This window comes from Gymnoscopelus microlampas, assembly GCF_963454915.1.
Source record: "Gymnoscopelus microlampas genome assembly, chromosome: 3".
NCBI lineage: Eukaryota > Metazoa > Chordata > Actinopteri > Myctophiformes > Myctophidae > Gymnoscopelus > Gymnoscopelus microlampas.
Genome location: NC_139940.1, coordinates 16,615,654 through 16,635,616, shown reverse-complemented (window position 1 = coordinate 16,635,616; position 19,963 = coordinate 16,615,654). Strand labels below are relative to the sequence as shown.

The window sequence follows — 19,963 nt, the reverse complement described above, 5'->3', positions numbered from 1 at the left end:
ACTTTACAAACACTTCACTACAAAAGAATGACAAGACGTGGGCAGTGCAATAGTAGAAGGGACATTGCCCTTTCACTCTCAATATATTAATATTTTGTGTTGTATATTAAGAACAGTACACAAATACAGTTGAAAACAATTACCATGACAATTACCAAATATCTGAAAAAAACATAATGTTTGGCCAGCCCTCTGATTCCTAAAATTACATGATTTGAAAATATGGCATCACTTGAGAATATAATCTCAATAGAATTCGGTCATGTTCAAGTTCATGTTTGTTGTAATAGTAATAAAGGCAGTAGAGCGATCACATTGACTTGCAAACCTATAGGAATTCTCTGTACACAGTAATATCAGTGTCAATTTAACTCTGACAGTGTTAAATGAACACTGAGGATTTTACTGTGTAGAGTACTCAGTGGGTCAATCGCTCACTGATGACAGTCAGAGTCAGCAGGGCCACCAACATCACAACACCTGGGGACAGGAGCGGTCGGGCAGATGCACGATCTAAGAGAGTCAGAGAGAGAGAGAGAGAGAGAGAGAGAGCAAAAGGTGAGGGAAAACTTAGCAGGTAACAGGGGGAGAGGACATGAACTGAGAGAATTAAGTGTGTCACTTGCTGTGTTCTTTGTTTGATGTGTACATATTCATGAATGTGAGAGGTTATTAGGAATGCAATGGCATTCGTAATGTTTTACCTCCTATTTGATTCCAAAAATAATCTTTTTTTCTATTGATTAGTCACCCCATGGAGACTTGAATTCATGGATATTTGTTTTGTTTTCGTCGTATTCCTAAGCCAATAATTTGATGACCAGCGGACCGGTAGGCAGTGGTTCTGGTAGGAGACACAGAGGAGACTCTTTGTGTCTCCTACCAGAACCGTGGCCGTTCATCAAATTATTGGCTTAGGAAAGCAACAAAAACTAATATCCATGAATTCATGTCTCCATGGGGTGACTAATCTATAGAAACAAAGTCATTTTGGGGGCGAACTATCCCTTTAACGTGCAACATGGGGAAAAAGGCCCAGAGGCTGGTCACTTACTGATAAGCAATTGTTTTGTCTGGGACATTGTGATGTTGGTCACAGGGTTCTTTGCCTTGCATGTGTAGTTCCCTTCATTCGGTTTTGTGGCAATTATGTCTATAGTCGCAGTATGAGCATGCGCTGATGGTTGGCTGTTGAAGAACCACTGGTACTTGCAATCTGGATAGGATTCAGCATAACAAACCAGTGACACAGAGGCCACTGTGCCCTGGTCCACTGATCCTGGTCCTGTGATTGTCACATCTAGAGGGCCATCTGTAGAGACACACTTCAGTCAAATATTGCATTGTGAAGTGGCAATCATTTTGCTCTTTGTGTAAAGTGCACACACGTTAACTGGGAAATTCTCCTATATCTTAATAGAGTATTAAATCACCGAGAGGTAATAGACGGTACCGTATAGGTTGCAATTATGCTGCTGCCTTACATAATTAGTACATCTCTAATTAGTACATATCTCACTGTGAAAACTTCATTTGGATACTTAAATACACCCATTCATAAGTAGGCTGTATAGGCCTACAGATCAATGTAATTAATTCTCATATAGCATCAACACAGAACATGTTCACTCACAGGTCACTCGCAGTCTGTACTCAGGGCTCGGATGTGGGCGGATAGTATTGGTAGCAACACACGCATAGTTCCCATCTTCAGATACTGTGACCGGATTGAAGTGCAGTGAGTTGTTCATGATGCAGAAAGACATGTTTGAGTTGATGGAGGAGCAGTTGTTGTCAAGACGTGTGCTATTCCTCATCCAGTAGATAGAGTCATAGAGCCCAGTAACCTCACAGGTCAGAGTTAAGTTGTGGGAATCTATTGGTGTTGTGTCGGCTTTAACCATCACCGACGTTATACCCTCTAGAGAGAGAAAGAAATGCTATTAATAAGGTTAAGTGCATCATCATTCATTTGAATATGACCTTGTGCAGCGACCTGTTGAAGCTACTATCCAGAGGTAAATGAAACAATGTCCAAACTACATTAAAGATGGCGCCGCATCTGGTGTTCAATCCAGTGTGCCCTCTGCTTCAAATCAATTTACATTGTCAACCAGCAGGACCGCCGCTATACACACACGTGCATCACTGTGCATAGTAGGCCGTAGGGCACCGCGTTCCAGAAGGGGCACCAAAATGCGCCGATCATCATTCATAATAATCATAAATGATGAAGATGAACTATTTAAATTTAAGGTGAAACACACCTACAATAGGCACCATTAGACCAGTATAAGCAATATAACATTTACATATTTGATTGTAATAATGTTGACTTATGGTGCATCACGTGTATCACATACGACACATGCGTCTGTGCGTTTGTGTCATGGATGTATCGGGTGCATGCATGCCCTTGGCTCTCCTCCCCGGTTTGGTGATTTGTATGTATTGCGTCAGTTTAATTATAGATAGATAGATCACGACAATGTCACTATTTAGAAAAATGCCAACATGGATTATACACAAAAAAGCCAAAGCTTGTTTCCATTGTGATTTCCACATTGAGACATACTGTAGAACAACACGCAACAAACTATACAAACAACCATGTAACAAATAAAAACTAGAAAAGTGTGCTCCTCAGAGCACAGGTCTCCGCCAGGCCGGGTTGCCTACCCAGGGCCCTTTGGATGCCAGTCATAGCCAATTGGAATGGGATCTGACTTATACATCTTAATCACATGACCCTAGTGTGTTTTGAAGAAACACATGGCAGATAATGTAATCTGGCACAGATACATTGCGAATCCAGGGGGGTCAGGGTGTCCCCAGTGTCATGGCTGGCTCAAATCCATGACAAATAAGGGAAGGAACATCAGGTGTAAAATCAATAACAAATGTGTATTAAAGAATTAACCTAACACAATCAACTACGATATAAATGGATGGCATAACTGAACAGATGAGATAAGGATCATGTGAGGTGTGGAGTCAGTAAATCAGTGGTGTATGAATGTGTATACTATGGATGTGTGGAACATGGTGTAGTGCAGGTGTGTGGATGGAAAGCCGAGCCTATAGACGGATTTCCGCGCGACGTCATCACAGAGCAGAATGCGCAATCTGCGCATGCCCGGGTGAAAGGCGCGTTCGAAAATACAGCCCTGAGCGGCAGTGAGCGCACTGGCCAATACAAACTAATAGGCGAGTGTGCTCCGGTGCGTAATTTCCAAACGCACCCATACGCTTCCCCCTCCTCTGCGCGGTCATATTCCTCTCATGACAGGAAACCCGTCTATTCACCTGTTTCCTAGGCCGTGTGTTTTCCACTTCCTGTCGATTTCATTGGATATCATTGGTCATCTGACCAGTTTCATTGGATTTCATTGGATCAAATCGACAGGAAGTGGAAGTGGTAATGATAATAATAAAAAAAAAGATGAGTGTAAAAAAAAAATCATGTATTGCTTTCTATCGTTATAGTGATTTTAGGGATTTTTAACTGGGGGGCGGGGGCCTCCGATTTCCGTGAAACTTTGTACGCACATCCCCACTAGGCCAAGGAAGAAATGCCACCCTACATTTTTCAAATCAGCCTCAAGGTGGCGCATTCCCTGCCTAGAACGACTAAAACGACTTTAAAAAAAGAAAAAAAAAGAAAGATTTTTCGAAGATCTAGACTCCCATCCACTTCCTTGTTAACTTAAAACTTAAAAATGCTGTATCTCGGCTCCTGAGTACTTTTTTTTTTCAATGAAAAATCTTGGCAGTGGGCAAACGCGGCCAGAAATAATTCAGGCAGTGAATATTAAGAGAGAATGACATGAGCTGAACTTGTAGGCTCTGGAGGCACCGGGCCCAGGTGCCCTCCATGAGCCTTCAAGCCTGATTACAGGCCTGCTCACCTGGGAATAAGGAGAGTAACCCAACTGACACAGAGTGGGACATCACACCAACTAAATTAGTGCAGGTGCACCGTTAACATAGTGTCACTATAATTTTAACCACTTATATATGTCTCAGGTCATCCCTGTAAATAACCTTTTCATCCACAGAACCCCTGAATAACATTGTTACTTTATAGCTCCTTTTTGTGTCAAATTACGCTACGCAAATATGTAAATCTTTCCCTCTAAGATACAACATGTCACAGAGAAAACTTATAGAGAATATCAGTTTCCTTTAGGAGTTAGGACAGATTGACGTTATACTATACGTTTAACCACTTGAACCCCAGCATCCCTATTCTGGGAGGAACATTAGCCAAACATAGCCGATCTAGAAGCTCACAAGCAGGGCGCAAGGGCGACACGTTGATGAATTCCAAATATTATCAAAGTATCCTGCTGTGGCACCCCTGGCCATTACAAGTAAAAGTCCGGAATTCAAAATTGACTTGAGTAAAAGTCAACTTAAAGTACCAAAAGTAAAAGTACTAAAATGTTTGAAAATAGCAGATCTACAAGCTCACAACGCGTCGCGATATATATCTGCAAAAGTGCAAAGTAACTAGTAACTAAGGTTTTCAATTAATTGTAGTGGAGTAAAAGTACAATATTTTCCTCTGAGATGTAGTGGAGTAGAAGCAAAAGTATTGACATTTTTAAATACTCCAGTAAGTGAAAATACCTCAAAATTGTACTTAAGTACAGTACTTGAGTAAATGTACTTAGTTACTTCACACGGGGTCATCCCTATGTTCCCCGGGTTCTATGTTCTCCCACTAAGGTTAGGGTTAGGTTTAGGTTTAGGCCGAAACCCTGCACCTGGGAGGTAGTTAGTTATTGCTCCACACTTCCTAGGAAGCAGGGAGGGAGGGAGGGAGGGGCGGTCTTTATAAGTCCTCCAATTGTCAGCCCCCCCCCCCCCCCCCCCCCCCACACACACACTCAGACACACACTTGTTACAAGCTCTGCACTGTGTGGAAGTAAAATATCAAAATAAACAACTTCTAATGTAACGTTACTCCAGTGTTTACCAGAGTGGTGAAAGCTGCTAAAACAAATGTGTGACAAGAAACAAGAAACAAGAAACAGAAGAGCATTATCTCCATCTGGCCAAACTGTGGTGAGTTTCTGCAGGTGACTAACTTAGCTAATTAGCAGCTTAGCATTAAAGGATTTGATGGAATTTGTGTGTTTAATTTCACTTTTATTTTACATGGTAAAGCAACAACTAGTCAGGATTAAGCATTGTTGTGTTGTGTGATGTGATGTGATGTGATGTGAAGGGAATATGTTGTATTGTTGAGCTGTGTTTGATTGTGATGCTAAGACAGGCTATGCAGGCCTACTCAGTGGTGTAAAGTAACTAAGTACATGTACTCAAACTACTGTACAATTTTGAGGAGCTTTTACTTTACTGGAGTATTTTACATTTTCAATACTTTTACTTCTACTCCACTACATCCCAGAGATAAATATTTTACTCCACTACAATTATTTGAAAACTTTGGTTACTGGTTACTTGATTTGGATTATTATTACAAAACATACCACTTAAGCCCTATAGCCTATTAGGCTATTTGAAAATAGCCAATCTACAAACTCACAACGCGTCACATTGTAACGCTTTGTGCATAATGAGTACTTTTACTTTTGGTACTTTAAGAATATTTTGATGCCAATACTTTTGTACTTTTACTGAAGTAAAGTTTGAATACCAGACTTGCACTTGTAATAGAGCATTTCAAAATTGCTGTATTGGTACTATTACTAAAGATTTTGCGTGCTTTTTGCACCACTGGGCCTAGTAAATCACTTTACACATTCATCAGGATCTTGGATGGCTTGGTTCCAGGCTTAATAATTTATAAAAAATATTTTCTTAAATCTCCATGGGAAATATTGATGGGTTTTCCATCTGTGACACCACAAAATGGCCACCACTGCTGTGCCCTATAAGTGTATACAGGGTATTTGCAAATTATAAAGTTACAATTTAATGAATTTTATTACTAAATTGGCCAAATGGTCAATTATTACATAAGAAAGATGCAAACATTGTGAAAATAGCCGATCTACAAGATCTACGTATACTAGGCTGTGTATGCTGTGACAGGATACAGTATACATATACTGTACTAGGCTGTGTGTTATGCAGTTATGACAGGATACAGTATACGTATACTAGGCTGTGTATGTTGTGACTTGACACAGTATAAGTATACTAGGCTGTATGTTGTGACTGGAAACAATATGTATACTAGGCTGAATGTTGTGACAGGATACATGTGGCTCTCGGTTACTTGAATCAATCTTTCTTTCTTTCTTTCTTTCTTTCTTTCTTTCAGATACTCAAGGCTGGCAGAGGTGTTGCAGGGGATACACCCCCAAGCGTGGACTATGAAGACAGGCCATCAGTGGAGGGGGGGAGCAAGAACTGGGCTTCACTACTACAACTAGGAGGTCTAGATGACTCTCTAATGTAGTCATTTTTAAACATTTTATAAACACACACACACAAACACACTCCACACACACACCCACCCACCCATACACCCCTACACACATACAGATGACATCTGCATCATAAATGCCCTGAAGACTGAGGTTCTCACCTACAGTGTAACACCCTCCCAGACCATCCACCTCTAATAAAGTACTGGTGAAGCTAACCAGAGAGATTTAAAGTACTGGTGAAGCTAACCAGAGAGATGTAAAGTACTGGTGAAGCTAACCAGAGAGATTTAAAGTAGCCTACTGGTGAAGCCAACCAGATGTATGGAGGATGGAGATGACGGGAGACGCCCGCTGGAAGACTCATCCGAGGATGTCCTGCCCTAGAGATCGAGATCTGGAGGTCTCTCTCTATCCGTGGTTTTGTCTGCATGGGGGATTCCTCCGAAGACTTCCGCACGGCCGAACGGCCGAAGACCTCGTCCTTCTCGGGGGTTTCCCCTGAAGACGGCTGATGAAGACGACTCAAAGTAGGAACCTCTTTAGGGCTGTCACGATTATGACATTTTACTTGACGATTAATTGTCGCTCAAATAATTGCGATTAACTAGGCCGAATTAATTGATTATTGCGTCGTACACTGAACATTGTAATATTATTAATAAAAATGTGTCTGTCTTCGTAAACAAAAGGTGCACGGCTCAGATATGACAAATAACTTGCATAACTCAATAACTATACTTGAAAAAAAAAACATGAAGTGGAGAACATGGAAAAAAACATGAATAGTGGAAATAGCAGTCTGCTATTTCCACTATTTTTGAAAATCTTTGAAAACATTTTTCAACATGGGAATGATTTTGTCGATTATCCAAAAAAAGTATTGCGATTATCTCAAATACTTGCGATCAGGTGATCATGTAATAATTGTGACATACCAAATTGTTCCTTTTCCTTTGCTGGATGCTGCAGTTTGTGTTGTATGATGTTTTTGTTGTATGCTGTTTGTGTCGTGTGCTGATGTGGTTCAAGATGTACAGTAGCTCTGTTGCTGTCATGTTAGGTAGGAATCGAACTATGAAGTGTTAAGATGGAGCCATGATTTGAGGTCATTCTTAAATCTTGCTAGGGAATTTAGGGATTTAAGGGCTGAAGGGAGGGCAATCCACTGAGTAGTGGTTGTGTAATAAAACACATTTTTCCCCTTAAGCGTCCCTAAATTGGAGGGAACAAGATCATATGAACGTCCCCTGGTTGAGTGCCTGTGAGCATCCCTCACTCTGGGCAGGTCATTTAACAAGTATTTGGGAACAGAAGCATCTAGATCCTGAAGATCAGACACAGAGAGCTGATATACTCTCTCCTCCACTCTTAGCCATCCCAGGCTACTGAAGTGGGCGGAGGTAAGATGAGACCTTGCTTCAATTTTAGAAGTAACCTCACAAGCTTAATTGATCCCCACCCCTCCAATCCCCATAACAATTGTGGAAAGAAAGGGAAGGCAACAGGAGTCGGGGGCATAGCAGAAACTTATTTGTACAGATATAAGCACCTTATAGTGCTCAGGTAACACTCTCCATTGCGTGTATTGGACACACACACACACACACACACACACACACACACACACACACACACACACACACACACACACACACACACACACACACACACACACACACACACACACACCCACACACACACACCACACACACACACACACACACACACACACACACACTCAATTGAGGGAGTTACCTGAGCACCTTAAGGTGCTTATCTTAGGTAGGATGTTTGTGCCCCGCCTCCTGTAGCCTTCCCATTCTTTCTGCGATTGTTACGGGGATTGAGAGCAGAGGCAATACACACAAATCACAAGACCGGGGAGGGGAGCCCAGGGCATGCAAGCACCTAAAGACGCATGTGACGCCCACCAACATTCATTCAATATTATGCGCAAATTATGTATATCTAATATTACCTATAATGGTCTAATGGTATTATAGTTGTGCCTCAGCTTAAATGTAATTAGACAGCTCTTTCCAGCTGTAATAATAAGTGCTAACTTACCAATGAACTTGATCATTGTTGTGGTACTGCTGTTTTTACCCGTCACATTGTTGTGGGCCATGCAGACATATTCGCCGCTCCTGTTTAAAGTCATGGTAAAGTCTTTGGGGATGGTAAGCACTGAGGAATCGCCCATAAGGGAACCATTGAAATACCAGCTGAACTGGCTTGGTGGTTCTGATTGCGCAGAACAGTGGAGAACCACTTCCTGCCCCATCTCAGCAAGAGATGGTCCAGAGATGACAGGCGTGTCAGGTCCAACTGAAAGAACACAGGATTGTGGGTGCATGTTCCTTGGTGCATGTGAGAACTTATCAAGGGCTAATCATTATTCAACACCGACCATAGATGAAAGTAATAGATAAAACAAAAATATGCATCATCTTTCACAGTTATTTTCGCAGATGAAAACTAGCCAAACCTGGTTAACTCTGGCATATTGACATTTTGATTGATTGAATAAAATGTAGTAAAAGTTCATTTGAGTGGCATGGTCGTTCAACAAAGTATAATTTAACATTAAACAAGTGAAAACTTTCCAAGGCTAATTAATCATGCACATACATCTACAGATAACTTGAAAGGTAGCATTTAAGAGTATGAATTTTAGTGACATGAAAACTGAATTCTACTCATGATCTTTGAGCTTTAAAAGCAGAAATGAATCTGTTACTGCTCTTTTCTCTCATAGGGCAACACAGTTGTGCTGTGATGATATGTAACATTAGATTTACATTTCCATGTTCACGATGAACTGAGTCAGTTGTCAAATAGTGGAAAGTACGTAGTATTATCCAATAATTACATGGATGGATATTATAATTGGGTGGCGATGCAATCCACTATTAAATGCAAGATCGATGCAAAACAAACACACACACACACACACACACACACACACACACACACACACACACACACACACACACACACAGACAGACACACAGACACACAGACACACAGACACACAGACACACAGACAGACACACAGACACACAGACACACAGACACACACACACACACACACACACACACACACACACACACACACACACACACACACACACACACACACACAGTGTAATGTGTGATTATTTCGCTGTTGTAACAATAGTTTTCGACATTAACCTTTATACCGTTGGAAAGGCTGTTTATTGTCCTTTTAAATGGAGCCCCATTTGTAAGGAACATGCATTTGGGGGATAAGCAGTACGGATGAGTATGTGGGTCCTGTCCATGAACAATGTGACAAATCTTATCTGCCAATGCCAAACAGCTTATTCTGCTGTGGCTATTGACTCTTTGTTTTGTTTGAGCTTCTTACCCTGGGTACACCATGGTACCTGGAGTACATGGGGTACCTAGGGTACTCCAGGTACCCCTGGAGGTCTGTTAGAGTGGGATCCTATTAGCCTGGGATCAATACCTTTTTCGGGTTTATGATCCGGTTGGGAGCGGAAGTAACCCTACGTCACCAGGCGCGTCATCCACATCATCAGGCGGCCGGAACCCGCAAGCCTCACTCTCCGGTAACTCCGGCCGTGATCAAGGACATTGTAATAGGGCCTACCTAATAAAATCCTTGATGTGGTCGTAGTTTGGCTTATTTTTAAAATACAAAATAAATATAGATGTGTATACTTTCCGGAGACTATTTAGCGTCTGTCTACCTTTGTCATCCCACGGTGAAATTCTATTCCATTTAAATAGGGATTGGGGAAACCAACAGGGGGAACCAAAACATAGCGGCACCGCCAAACCGGAACCCGCAACTTCCGGATTTTTTTTTTCAGTGGGCGTGGCCTAGACCGGATCACAGGCCTTTAATAACGAATACCAGGCTTTCCTCCGAGGTGGAAAGACTGGTGATGCGAGGCTAGGATCCTATGGGGAGACACAGAGCCTACGTTGTTTCCCCTCTCCCTTCTCTGGGAAAAAACCCAAACCAGAGGGACTCGAGGAAAATGAAGGACTAGTTCAAAACAAGTGGGTTGCGCACATCCAGCCCCTTGCTGGTGCTGGACACAAAATAACAGTATAAAAGAATAAAAGTCTGTACAGCAGCTTTGCTCCTCAGTGTTTTGTTTATGTAAAACACTGACATTACAGGGTATACAAATGTTTTGGCCACAGTTGGGCCTTCATTAGGCTTTATCTGATGAAGGCCAACTGTGGCCCAAACGTTGTGTACCCTGTAATGTCAGTGTTGTAAATAAACGAAACAAACACTGCTGTGCGGACTTTTATTCTTTTAAAATGAAGGACTGTCCCTCGGATAAGATAGTGGAACGGTCAAAACAAGAGTCAATGGCAACTGCAGAATAAACAGTTTTAACCCATTACAAGACAACCGGAAAAGCATCTGTGTCATTTTAGATTTTAGCTATACATATAGCAACTTGGTTTCTCCGAAAACTCTTCGGATTTAGAACGGTGGTTTAGAACTGTGGTTTTCAAAGCTTTTACGTCTGCTATTTTTGAACATTTTAAAAGAATCTTGAAAAAAATAATAATTTGGATTTTTTTTAACACAATTCGTCTCTTCTGGGGGTCCCTGGCACAAATCTTTTTCTGATGGGGGTCCCTGACACAAATCCCTTTCAGATGGGGATCCGCAGCCAAAAACATATAATTTTGGGGGTCCTTAGCACGAAAAAGTTTGAGAACTACAGATTTAGAAGGCATTTGTAGTCGGCCTCAGGTCTTAATGGGTTAAAAGGATTTGTCACATTTTTAATGGCCGCAACCCACATACTCAGCTGCGCTGCTCATCCCACAAATGCATGACATTGTTCCTTACAAATGGGTCACCATTGAAAAGGGACACAAACAGGCCTTCCAACGGTATACAAGTTATATGACCTCCCACTGCCCGTGAGGTCCTATTGTCCTATTGTAAGTACTGTATATGTACTTATGTCAATAAGAATACAAGTGAGTGAGTGAATGAATGAATGTTGATACAGTATGCCCAGCACCATTTCCATCAAGTCAGGTTCCTGTTCACCTGCTGCACTTGGTGAATAAAGGTTTGTCAATGAAACGTTATGCAATACTCACAGTTAACAATGAGGAAATAGGGATGGCTGGTTATATTGCTCACAGGATTGGCCGCAACGCACTCATAATTTCCCTTATCATTATGCTCAATTGGGTTGAGAGTGACTGTCTTGTTGTCCGCAGAGAAGACAGTTCTGTTGTTCCCGTGCAGCCGCTCATCATTCTTATTCCAGAGAATATACATGTCAACAGATCCATCTGTCACATTACATGTCATCTGATATGAGTGACCTTCTATAGCAGCTTTCGAAGGCACTTCTATTTGCACGTCCGTTATTGGGCCTGTGAATTAACGAAAGCCTGATTTATACATGTTCGTACGACGGCGCACTCGGCCAGAAATAGCTGATCTACAAGTGCACAGCATGTCGCATCGCAACACGTTGTGAGCTTGTACGTAGATCTGCTATTCCTGGCACGGGACACCATCATATGGTGGAGGATAGGATAAATTAGGCATGACACATGCAGAAAGATATCCAAGAGAGTTCCTTGACGGTGACTCAGGTGGTGACCTGCAGTATCTTTACCAAATGGAAAAATAAAAAACCATGCACAGAAACATGCAAAAGGATTCATGCAGTATACACACCAACTACAGTCAGCGTGGTTGTGCTGTTTTGGCCAGCGATGACGTTGTAAGCCGTGCAGGTGTAATTCCCACCCATGTCTGGGGTGAGAGGTCCAATTACATACTCAGACGTATTGGCCACCAGGGAATCATTGAAGAACCATTTGAAATGGCTGGGAGGGTATGAGGATGCCACACATTTAAAGGTGATATTTTGTCCCGTGCCTGCTACTGTTGATCCCATTATAGTTGTGTTCTCCGGGCCAACTGGATACATGGAAATTAGTTTACATGTAACATATTACGGTACATTGCCACCCAATTGGCCATTCATGTCATTAATGTGTACGAGCAGTGTTGCCTCAAATACTAATCTTTTCACTAATAATTGACTCCGTTAATCAGGAACATGTAAATGTAAAACTAATGCACATCATCACAACACACAACTGTGATATTCATCTCTATACTTTAAAGGTCAAAGATCATAAACGTGTACAATTCAGTTTTCATGACAATACAATATATCATTTTAAATGCCACCTTTCAAAGGTATGTGTGCAGACAGACAGACAGACAGACAGACAGACAGACAGACAGACAGACACAAACACTACTCACACTCAACCTTCAGTGTGAAGTTGTCACTGCGGTTGCTACTCAGAGGGTTGGAAGCATCACACTGGTAGAACCCATTGTCGGAGGGCAGGACGGGGTCAAAGGTGAGAGTGGCGTTGTCCATAGAGATGTTTCTTCTGCTGTCAGCATGCAGGGGCCAGCCGTCCTTCATCCAGTAGATGTGAACACTTCCAACAGTTTCGCAAGACAGACTGAATGCATGGTTCAGAACTGGCTGTGAGCCAACTATTTTTATCGAAGGCATGGTTACTGGAGCTATAGAGCGGTATAGGGAATAAAAGGAGATGAACAGATTAGCAATATTTAAACGTGCTATGATGCACTACCTTTGGCATATTTCTTCCATTATTAACAAAATACCAGTGGTGGACAAAGCCCAGTACTTGAGTCAAATTATAGATACTTGTGGTCAAATATTACTCAAATGCAAGTGAAGGTTGCTTAATCAAATTTCTACTTGAGTTTAAAACATTAAAGTATTCAAAAGTTTTTAAGCGCAAATTACAAAGTAACATTTATTTTAATACATCAATAAGTGATGACTTCTTACAGTATTTTTCTAAGTTTGGGCCCTGGGTCTGGGGGTCCCTTCCTAGAAAAGTACAATATTTGTCTTTGAAATGTAATGGAGTGAAAGTCATAAACTTCGAAAAATAAAAAGGACTCCATTTCTGTTTTACTATAAGAAAAGTACAGATACTATGAACAATGTTCTAAAGTACAGTTCTCCAGTAAATGTACTTGTTACTGCCCACCACAGCCACATTCAAGGCAAATTATTAGCATTGTGTAATAATAGGCCACAGATAGTTGCCAGTTGGACCTTGGACGTGTACATTTACCTTAAAGATGCAATGCCAAGTCATTGGTTGATGATTTGTGCAAGAGTGAAAATGTGTTACCTAAATAATTTACCTAAACAAATATTTGGTCTCATTAACCTTACATGTTTTTTTCCTCACAATATCTTATAACAGATTTAAATTCAGATACCTAATATCAAGAAAACCATTGTGTTAAACCACATTAACCCTGGCTTCCATAACTCGGTCATGTCATTATAGACCATAAAATGTCACGTATTTAAAAAATGATCAAAAATAGTGAATGTAGTTGCAGATCTGTAAGCTGCGACGAGTTTGTAGATCGGCTATTTTCACTATTTGTCATACAATACTAAATACTGTCGTATTTAGGGCTTAAGTTTAATTTAGGCTAGGTCCAAATGGTCATACTTCACAATTTGACAACCCACCAGAGATGGGTAACTCAGTAACAAATCTTGTGAACACAATGTCCTACCGTAAACAGTGAGTGTCTTGTACGTTGTGCCGTTTTTTCCAGTGATGTTGTTGTGTGCCACACAGCTGTACTTCCCACCCATGGCTAAGGTCAAAGGGCCAGCATTAAATTCTGAGGTACTGCCAACCAGTGAGTCATTGAAGTACCATGAGACCTGGCTTGGAGGCTGAGAAGATGATGTACAGTTGAACATCACACTTCGTCCTGTCAGGGATGCGGATGGCCCCTTGATCGATGTATTCTCTGGCCCATCTTTTAATGTAAAATGCAGTTTACAGGGTTAGCTTTATGTTTAAATGCATATTGGCTGTATGTACAGTATGTGACATATATGCACATAAAGTTACATGTACATATGCATTATATGTACATGTACTTGCATACTGTATGTACATAAGATAGATATATGGATGGATGGATGGAAGATAGACAGACAAACAGACTTAGAACCTTGAATACCTCTCTGTTTTTGTATACTTACAGTTTACAAGCATGCCGTATGGGTTGCTGGTCTTGTTGCTCACTGCATTAAAAGCCTCACATTTGTACTCGCCATCATCTGAAAGCTGGGCCCGGTTGATAGTCATGGTGACCATGTTGACCGTACTGTTGGTTCTTGAGATGACTTCACCATCCCTCAACCAGAGGACATGTTCTACAGGCACATTCACTTCACAACTCAGAGTGAATGATTCATTCAGTATCACTGGTCCACCAACACGCTTCAACTCTACGTTTGATATTCGATCTATGGGAAAGCAATCGCATAATGTTTTACTTTCCTGCACAATTACATGGTTTTGGAGTTCATCTTATCTTAATAGATGTACAGTTGAGTTCAGTATATGCGTACCGCACGTGTGACAAGCTAAGGGAAAACACCCAAGTGATTTATATTCACTGGAGAGATTGTATTTTAAAAGACAATACCGTTCTTACCCATAATCCTGATCATCCTACTCACACTGGTGAACCTGGATGTGACGGTATTATGAAGTAGGCATTTGTAGGTTCCTGTCTGATTTTTCTGGGCATTGTCCAGATGCAACGGTGAACTGGACTGTTCAAGGTTACCCTCGTCAAAGAACCACTGGACCGTCGGTCCAGGTTTGGACTCAGCCTGGCATGACAGTGTAATGTTTGAGCCTGTTGGGTACGCAACTTCCATGGGCATGGTCATAATCTTTGGATCACTGGGGCCATCTATCAAGGAGCAAAACGAAAGCATGCGTCAATTAACATTTGCAATATTTAAATTGTTTTGTGAAGTGAATGCAGTGCATGCAAACACAAGCAATAGTTGATGATACATTGTAACTAATAGATAGTTAATAGATAGTGTAACTCGGGATAGATATCCTGAAATGGGTGAAATGGGTAAATATTTTAAGCACAAAGCACAAAGCACAATGCTCTTTACCCATGTCACATTATTCTTATAATGTGTATTTGTATGTGTGTGCAGTGTGTGATATGTCACTCTGTCCACAATGACTCGACTCAATACACTGTATTGAGTCATTGTGGACAGTATAACACGTCACAACACAAGGCCATAAAACTTCATACAGTACAATTACTCAATATCTGACATGTGGTGCAATGTGGTGACCAAAGGTAAAGGTGGGCAAAAAGCCACGCTGCTCATCTCTGCACCACCGCTAGGTTGCCCCTTGTTTTACGGAGCAAAACTCACAGCTAATGTTCAGATGTACAGGCTGGCTGGCGCCGGAGCTGATGTTATTAGACACGTTGCACCTGAACGGTCCCTGGTCATAGCGGGTCACCATGACCATGGTGAGAGTGGAGCCTCCATCACCAAGCTGAACTCCCTCACTGGGCGTGACCTCAGAGCTGCCATTCAGCCACAGGTAAGAGAGGGAGGAACCCGCGGAGACAGAGCAGGTGAGGACTGCTGTGTTATTGAACTCCACCAAGTTGGTTGAGCTGGCTGTCAGGGTCACGTCTGAAATGGGCTCTGTAGATGGGAGAGAAAGATTCACCGGGAGGATGCACTTGAAAATAGTTTGTACACCAAAGTCATCACGGTATAGAACTCACAATCGGCTCTATATATTCTTACCCTGCTAAAGGTTGACTTCACAAACATATTAGTAAGCACTGGCGAATGTAAATGTTAGCTTTCCATTGTTGCGTTGAAGGTTAGCCAACAGTAAAACCAGGATTGATTATTAATAGGGAGAAAGAAAGGAGAGATGGAGTGAATGAGAGAAAGTTAGAGAAAGACAGAGCGAGGGAGGGAGAGAGAGGGAGAGAAAGTCACATGCCTTGTGTGAGGGAAGTGCAGAAGTTGAAAAAAGTGCAAGGAATTGAACGTGAGTATGTAAGTGTGACTGGGCAAGTTTGTGTGTGTGTGTGTGTGTGTGTGTGTGTGTGTGTGTGTGTGTGTGTGTGTGCGCGTGCGCAGGAGAGGTGATCTTGGCATCCTCTGCCCCTCGCCCCCACTCCTCCCTTTTCATACCCTTTGCTGCTAGTGAAGTTTTTACCAATATGTATTGTATTGTACAGTATGTCGAATTGAGTACAATGGACCACAATGGAAACAAGCCCCCTGGGGCTTTTTGTGTTATCCTTTTAGCATAACTTTTTATTGTACTACATGTAGGCTACTGTTAAAATTGTTAATAAAGTATTCAATCAATCAATCAAAAACGTGGTAGCCATTTTAAATCTCTTACCTTGGACTGACAATGTTAGGCTTGGAATCACAAACGTTGCACCACACGTTGGACACTGTAGTTTATAAATCCCTGAGTCTGACAGCCGTAGAGACCTTATGAACAGAGATGAGGAGGTACGGTTGAATGTGACCCTAGGAACCGTTGAGGTAAAACCGCTTGGATAGATAAATACGATGGTGGTCGAATCGTGAAGCCAGGATCCCACACTGATGTCGAGTGGGTTGGATAAACTAAGCGTTACATTGTTTCCAACAGGTGCAGGGTTCTCAGAGGCATTTAATTCCTGGCCACAAGCAAGATCTGTAAAGGACATAGAGGACATTGAGTTTAAGTCCCATAAATTCAGATTTGACAGAAATGATATGAACACATTGTGAGAAATTAGCAAGAATACACTGAAGTGTTAGCCAAGCAATTATGATATATTATTGTTGAATGAGACAGTTTTTCTCTACAGACTGAAAGAAAAACATAATATAATTCTTGAATCTATACGTTTATAATTTATAGAAATGTTTCCTAACCACACAAATATCAATCAAATAAATGTAAGAAATGTGAGTAATCTAGGCTTACCACTCATTTGTGTCAGCAGTGTAAGGATTAATATAGACACAAGGGGAGACTCCATACTGCTGGTCAGATGTAGCCTCTCTGGTCTGGAAGCGAACTGGACCTTCTTCAACACAACTCTGCCTTGATATGATCAGATGTGTATTGATACTGTTCACAGTGGCCTTTCGATCATCAAATATTTGCTCTGCATCATGCTGTGGTTCTCTGTTCTCACAATGCAAATGCTCACACCCACCCCACCATCACCTTACCTCATAGATCAGCCTGGCCACACCTTATTTGTCCATTTTTACTTGACTTGGTGTTATGGGTAGACACAACTGGGAGTGTCCAATGAGATTTACTGTAAACCTAAGTCATGCATGTTGCATAGAAACGAATGAGTTGGGGAGCAATTAAAATGGAAAAGGGGAAAAATAAAGCAAGGTTCTTTAACAAGGATTATATTAAATTGATATTTTCTTGTCAGATGTACGCTCACAAAACTTCACAACTTTATACAGTACAAGTTCACAAATGGATAAGAAATTAATAATGTATTAGCCTATATGAATAGCTTATAATATGTTGTTATACACAAAGATAACTTTGTGTATAACAAGATTCTACTGAAATATGACTCTCTCTTACAGAAGTTGCATTACATCTGTTTTAACCTTTTGTGTTATTGTGTTATTTGGAAACCTAAATCTGTCCAAAAAGAACAGACTCGGAAGTCTTGATAACAGGCAGGTCCTTAGGCGGGCTACTGCTACTATGTATTGGACTGCCAGGGTAATAACTCCAACCCCCTTGGTCGTCTTTTGGGGCAAATGTTTACACTTTCATCAAGTGCTATTGATATGCTTAATGGCAGATAGCAATCTGTTGCATTCCTTGCACAACCTACAATTTACAAATTAGGCATTTAGCAGACAGTCTTATCCAGACCAGGGCGACTACCTTTTACATTTGCACACTTTTCACTATTTACCTGTACAAGCTGTGCGATTGGTTTTGATGTCGTCACTGATGTTGTCCTTTTGTATGCTGTTTCTGTTGTGAACGCTGGCTGAGAGATAACCTTAAACCTTAAAGGTGTAGTGAAATGAAAAATATGTTTTTCACACTTTTAGAGCATATCCGTGGTCATCATATGGGCATACCTAACAATAGATGCCAAAAAAAATGAAAAAAAAAACATTTTTGTGTATTTTTACATCTAAAGTCCCTAAAAAGCCAATCTTAATTACTTCCTGTAAACGAAAACGTGCTGCGTGATGACATAACTCGACCTTCGTGAATATAAATGAATCTTGATTACATGCACCTGTTTGATTCCCATAGCTGCACGTTCTTCAAACACAGCTGATTTTAATTACAGAGATACTCCGTTTTGAATCTCATTGAAGATGAGTGTATTACTCATTTTAAACTTCATCTGCACACTAAAATATGTATCTGAAAACATTATAAGTTAGAAATAAGCCAGGTAGTAGCAAACGCGCTTCACTGGCCGTCTCTCTCTCACTTGTAAACAAACACTAGCCGTGTTGCCCACGGCTGAAGTGATTGAGATCCAACGTCCCATAGCCTGAAGGGATGGGACCTTCTGATTGGATTAGAGTCGTTGAGCCGACGTTTCGGGCTGAACCTTCAAAATAAAATGTCCGAAAATGTCACTTCAGTGCGTCTTTAAAGACGCACTGAAGTGACATTTTCGGTCATTTTATTGTGAAGGTTCAGCCCGAAACGTTGGCTCAACGACTCTAAACCAATCAGAAGGTCCCATCCCTTCAGGCTATGGGACGTTGGATCTCAATCACTTCAGCCGTGCTGGCACACGGCTAGTGTTTGTTTACAAGTGAGAGAAAGTGAGAGAGAGACGGCCAGTGAAGCACGTTTGCTACTACCTGGCTTATTTCGAACCTATAATGTTTTCAGATACATATTTTAGTGTGCAGATGAAGTTTAAAATGAGTAATACACTCATCTTCAATGAGATTCAAAACGGAGTATCTCTGTAATTAAAATCAGCTGTGTTTGAAGAACGTGCAGCTATGGGAATCAAACAGGTGCATGTAATCAAGATTCATTTATATTCGTGAAGGCTGTATTATGTCATCACGCAGCACGTTTTCGTTTACAGGAAGTAATTAAGATTGGCTTTTTAGGGACTTTAGATGTAAAAATTCACAAAAATTGTTTTTTTTCTTTTTTTTTGGCATCTATTGTTAGATATGCACATATGATGACCACGGATATGCTCTAAAAGTGTGAAAAACATATTTTTCATTTCACTACACCTTTAAGATATGAAGATGCAAGGTCTTTGTTTAAAGTAACATTTAAGTCTTTGGGTTTGTTATCTCCACAGTAGTCTTGCAAAGCCAGTATCTAGGCTACTTACTTATGTAATCACTGGACCTGTATCCATTGCTTCCTGTCTTTGCAAACGGACCACTGCCTCAGTCCTCACAACAATATTGGCATGATTTAGCAGGAGACAAGAGACCCTCTCTCACGCACGCACTCACACACGCACACCAATCACATGTATTACATTGCACCTGTCAGTGTTGCTCACTGTTAATTTTATTCAAAGAAGGCCTCCAGTTAACCATTGCCTGGACAAAGTCCAAATAGTCAGACATGACAATGT

The 19,963-nt window shown here is 41.1% G+C and overlaps 1 protein-coding gene across 2 annotated transcripts; it reads right to left on the bottom strand.

Annotated features, from left to right (window-relative positions):
• Positions 1-40: 40 nt before the first annotated feature.
• Positions 41-17,558, bottom strand: LOC311041603 (cell adhesion molecule CEACAM5-like). Of its 2 annotated transcripts, XM_084052061.1 has the most exons (13): positions 17,323-17,558; positions 16,744-17,046; positions 15,741-16,022; positions 14,984-15,247; positions 14,526-14,792; positions 14,045-14,296; positions 12,725-12,997; positions 12,125-12,370; positions 11,533-11,814; positions 8,473-8,733; positions 1,634-1,921; positions 1,055-1,312; positions 41-513 (listed from the first exon to the last, which is right to left on the bottom strand). In XM_084052061.1, the coding sequence occupies exons 1-13, from the start codon at positions 17,375-17,377 to the stop codon at positions 419-421; spliced, it is 3,126 nt and encodes a 1,041-aa protein (XP_083908187.1). In that variant the 5' UTR covers positions 17,378-17,558; the 3' UTR covers positions 41-418. The 2 variants fall into 2 exon arrangements, with proteins under 2 accessions (XP_083908187.1, XP_083908188.1); XM_084052062.1 differs by lacking the exons at positions 11,533-11,814; positions 12,125-12,370.
• Between the last annotated feature and the right edge of the window lie 2,405 nt (positions 17,559-19,963).

Coding starts and splice junctions, on each gene's coding strand:
- LOC311041603 (XM_084052061.1), bottom strand. CDS start 17,377: ATGGAGTCTCCCCTTGTGTCTATATTAATCCTTACACTGCTGACACAA. Junction 16,023..16,743: donor CCTAACATTGTCAGTCCAAG/GTAAGAGATTTA, acceptor TCCCATCTACAG/AGCCCATTTCAGACGTGACC. Junction 14,793..14,983: donor TAGGATGATCAGGATTATGG/GTAAGAACGGTA, acceptor GCTTTCCCATAG/ATCGAATATCAAACGTAGAG.